Source organism: Fringilla coelebs (genome assembly GCF_963513975.1).
Source record: "Fringilla coelebs genome assembly, contig: SCAFFOLD_38, whole genome shotgun sequence".
Taxonomy (NCBI): Eukaryota; Metazoa; Chordata; class Aves; order Passeriformes; family Fringillidae; genus Fringilla; species Fringilla coelebs.
In genome coordinates, this window is record NW_028167583.1 from 1,771,684 (window position 1) to 1,776,146 (window position 4,463).

The window sequence follows — 4,463 nt, forward strand, 5'->3', positions numbered from 1 at the left end:
AGAGGACGCCCAGGGGAGACACGGTGGTGTCAGGCCACAGGTTGGATTTGATGATCTCCATGGCCTCTTCCACCCTTGCTGATTCTGGGATTCTCTGAAAGCACCCTTGGAGCAGTTGCAGGATGAGCCCTGGGCCTCCTCTTGAGAAGCTCCAGCAGTCCAGGTCCCTCAGCTTCTCCTGCCAGCCCCAAAGCCCATCCTGTCAGTCCTGCAGAGCCTCTGCAGCTCCTCCTCATTGCCCAGAACAGGGAGCCCCAGAGGCAGACACAGCAGCCCAGATGTTCCCCCCCCGGCGTGGCATGCCTCTGGCAAGGGAGCAGTAGGAGGCATTGCAGGAGCCTGCAGACAATTCCTGCAGCACTTGTAGGATGATCCTGCTGCCCAAGGGATGTTCCCATGGTGGCAAGTGAGGAACTGCAATGGGGAGTGGGGCCAGCGATGGAAGGGCAAAGAGGGATGGGCTTTTTGCAGGGCAGGGAACCGCGGTGGGCAAGAGGAAGAAATTTGTAGCAAGAAGAGTGAAGAAAGCAAAAGTGGAGCCAAGGAAATGCTCACGGCAGTTTGGGGGTGGCTGCCAGGCAGTCCTGGCTCTGAGCAACAGTGTCTGCAGTGAGACAGGAAGCTCCCAGCTGATGGGAGCAAACTTTCTGGCTGACTGCAGAGGCCAGGACAAATCTGAGGGGTTTCCCTGATGTCCCCCAGCCCTTGCTGGCCCCAGGGGCTGATGGCATTTATGCTCCCTCAGGTTCATGTCCCCACACCAACAGCATGGGGGTGCTCCACCTGCTCTGTGCAATGCAAACAGGGGCTCCTGAACCAGGGCTGCCGTGTCTGTGCCTGCAAGGATGGGGCACCTGTGTGATGTGGGAGGCCAGGGCTGCAGAGGGGGGATGTTGTTGGCAGCTCCATGAGGATGGTCTGGGACGCTGCCCTGGGCTGTCCAGCACACCGGGGATGGATCATCCCCTGCTCTGCTGCACCTTCCATCTCCCCCAGGGCCCTTGTAGAGGGCCAGCCATGCTGTTTGCCCCCAGTTTGCCCATGGCCAGCCTGGGGCTTCTCACGGGGATTTTCTGTGCTCAGCATTGGCCTGGGCATGTTCTTGAGAGGGCCTGGGCAAGGAGCCTGGAGCCCCCATGGCCTGGTGTGAGGAGTCAGCGCTGCCCCAGCAGTGCCCATGGCCTGTCCCTGATGCAGCCCCGGCACTGCCACCCCAGCACTGTGTCTGGCCCCAAGAGCACTCAGGTTCTACAGCAACACCAGGGCCACCAGGGCAGCGGGGCAGGGCCACGGGAGCAGCATTGGCAACACCAAGTGCTGCTGCTGCTCCTGGGCACAGCTGCTGTGCCAGCACTGATCTGCCCCCAGCTCTGCTCACAGGCATTGCTGCTGCAGCTCCAGAGAAGGCAACAAAAGGGCATCTCTGCAAAAAAAATTGCTGGGAGATCCTTTAGTTCCTTTAAAGCCACTGATGATGCAGGCCCTCATTGACACAGTCTCTGGCCACAGGGAAGGTGAAGGAAAACAAAATGAGAAATGGCAGTAACAGTGGTTTTTCTTTGTGGACAATAGTAAAAAATTAAAACAAAGAAGGAGAACCTCCAAAATGAAAGCAGCAAGAAGTATAAAAGATGACTTTTATTACAAGTGATTTGCAGAAATTAGCCAGAAGTTTAATGTTCCTTAAATAATCTAGTCATCAGTCTCCACATTGCAGCCTTGAGCTCCTGGTTCCTCAGGCTGTAGATGAGGGGGTTCAGGGCTGGAGGCACCACTGAGTACAGAACTGAAACGGCCAGATCCAGGGATGGAGACGAGATGGAGGGGGCCTTCAGGTAGGCAAATGTGCCGGTGCTGATGAACAGGGAGACCACAGCCAGGTGAGGGAGGCAGGTGGAAAAGGCTTTGTGCCGTCCCTGCTCAGAGGGGATCCTCAGAACAGCCCTGAAGATCTGCACATAGGAGAAAAAAATGAACACAAAACAGCCAAATGATAAACTGACAGTAACCACAAGAAGCCCAAATTCCCTGAGGCTGGAGTGTGAGCAGGAGAGCTTGAGGATCTGCGGCACCTCACAGAAGAACTGGCCCAGGGCATTGCCATTGCACAGGGGCAGAGAAAACGTAATGGCCGTGTGAATGAGTGCATTAAGAAAGGCACTGGCCCAGGCAGCTGCTGCCATGTGGGCACAAGCTCTGCGTCCCAGGAGGGTCCCATAGTGCAGAGGTTTGCAGATGGACACGTAGCGGTCGTAGCACATGATAGTCAGGAGGCAAAGCTCTGATCCAAGGAAAAAGAAAATCAGAAAAACCTGCGCAGCACATCCTGCATAGGAGATGTTCCTGGTGTCCCAGAGGGAATTGTGCATGGCTTTGGGGACAGTGGTGCAGATGCAGCCCAGGTCAGTGAGGGCCAGGTTGAGCAGGAAGAAAAACATGGGCCTGTGCAGGTGGTGGCCACAGGCTATGGTGCTGATGATGAGTCCGTTACCCAGGAGGGCAGCCAGGGAGATGCCCAGCAAGAGGCAGAAGTGCAGGAGCTGCAGCTGCCTCGTGTCTGCCAATGCCAGCAGGAGGAAGTGGCTGATGGAGCTGCTGTTGGACATTTGCTCTGGCTGCACATGGGGACCTGTTCATGGAGAATAGACAGCGACAAGTGAGAAGAGGCTTCTCTGAGCCAAACCTGGGCCATTCCCTGCAGACTGTCCTGCTGGGACTCACCCAGCCTTGTTCCTGTTCTGGGAAAACCTTTACCCAGGTCACTGCCTGAGCTCCAGTTGTGCTGGCTTAGTTTGCCAGGCGCAGCCAGGCGTGTGCATGGGGGCTCTCAAGGGACCATGCCTGCCCCACTGCCCTGGGTTTGTGGCCCTGGGTCAGATGGACAAGGCTGGATATTCAGGATTTTTCAGGGGAATCACTCCTAATGCAGAAAGGCTTGGTAGCATCTGCACTCCCAGTTCTAAAGGAGATAGATGGCAAGAGTTGGTTTTAGGAATTGTTTTCCTACCCACATATCATTCCTGTTTCTCTGAGGTCAGAAATCCCCAGCATTTCTGCTGCACTCCGAGTTTTCCACTGAGAGATGGGAGAGGCAAAGGATTCCCTGTAGGTAAGGGAAGGTGAGGGGCTGGATGGGCTTGTTCCCAGCTGCCCTGAGTTTGCACCTTTGGCTGCAATCAGAGCACAATCACACTCCTGGGTGACCCTGGGATAAACCAGACCCTGCCCAGAGCAGAGGGATCCCTGAATGTCTCACTCCCTCCAAAGGTCTCTGGGCAAGGTCTCAGCACCCCCCTGTGCCAAGGACACTCATGGCTCCCTTGGCAAACCGAACAGCATTTCCTCAGCTGTGGCATCTCTGCCCTTCCCCGTGAGACATTCAGGGAACTCCCAGAGGCTCTGGCACAGATTTGCCTGAGGGCTACCCAGGAGGGCAGCTCAGGGCTTGGAAGGGCGCAGAAAGGAGATCCCTGGGTGTGCCCATGATGGGATCTCAGGGAGGGGACTCAGCTCATTCCCCTTTCCCATGTACTGCTTTGCCCACAGCCCCACAGGTGCCAGGGAAGCTTGGACACCCCATTCCCATGGACACACTCCTGCCCGGCAGGAATGCCAAGGGCAGTCAGTGCCTGACTAAGCTGCTGCAAATGCCAGAGCCTCCCTGGGAGCAGCAGATAACAGTGACAATATCAGGACACTGCAGAAACAAGAGAAGATGTTGTGGTGCTGTGCCTGAGAGGGCAGGCAGAGTTAGCTGGGCACTCAGGACAGTGTTCCTATGCCCAGCTGTGCCTGGCACCTCCCACACACCAGCAGTGCCCTCCTGCTCCCAGCACTGCTCTCTTCAGCCCCCTCTCCTTCCCTCAGCATCTCTCTGGACCTGGACATTCCCTCCTGAGAGGAGCTTTGTGCCTGCCAGCGCTCACAGAGCCCATCCCACCCTGTGTTCTCTGGCCTCGGCCCTACAGAAACCTGCAGGGCTCCGGCTGGGCAAGGCTCTGTGTGCAGGTGGGCAAGGGCAGCTCAGGAGAGCCCTGCTCGGCCCTGCAAAGGTGCTGCTGCTGCTGTGCAGGGCTGAGGAGTGGCTGAGGGCCATTTGGGAGGCTCCCAGCAGGGAGACTGACCAACCAAAGTTACACCTCTGGAGACTCTCTAAATTCAAACATTACTTGGATGATCCTGTGTCTCTTTACACTCAGAATGTTGTCATTCTGGGATTACAATTCCTGTTCTTCTCTCATCCCCCTGTTGTCTATAATCAAAAGAGAAAAATCCCCTTGGAACAATGTTATAGCAGGAAAGTAAAAACAGACATTTATTGGAAGCTTCCAGGTGTCCCAGTGGGGATTGGGTACACCCAGTACGTGAGTTCAACATTTTAAGATCAATTAATTAGGATATTTAACAGGAACATCCAATAGCCCATTCAGTTGTTCCAGTTACACACCCCTGGGTCAACCCAT

The 4,463-nt window shown here is 55.7% G+C and overlaps 1 protein-coding gene across 1 annotated transcript; it reads right to left on the minus strand.

Moving 5' to 3' along the window:
* Positions 1–1,673: 1,673 nt before the first annotated feature.
* Positions 1,674–2,606, minus strand: LOC311165747 (olfactory receptor 14J1-like; the record flags this gene model as incomplete). Its single annotated transcript, XM_084227257.1, has 1 exon — positions 1,674–2,606. One exon carries the CDS (start codon positions 2,604–2,606, stop codon positions 1,674–1,676), a length of 933 nt encoding a protein of 310 aa, XP_084083383.1.
* Between the last annotated feature and the right edge of the window lie 1,857 nt (positions 2,607–4,463).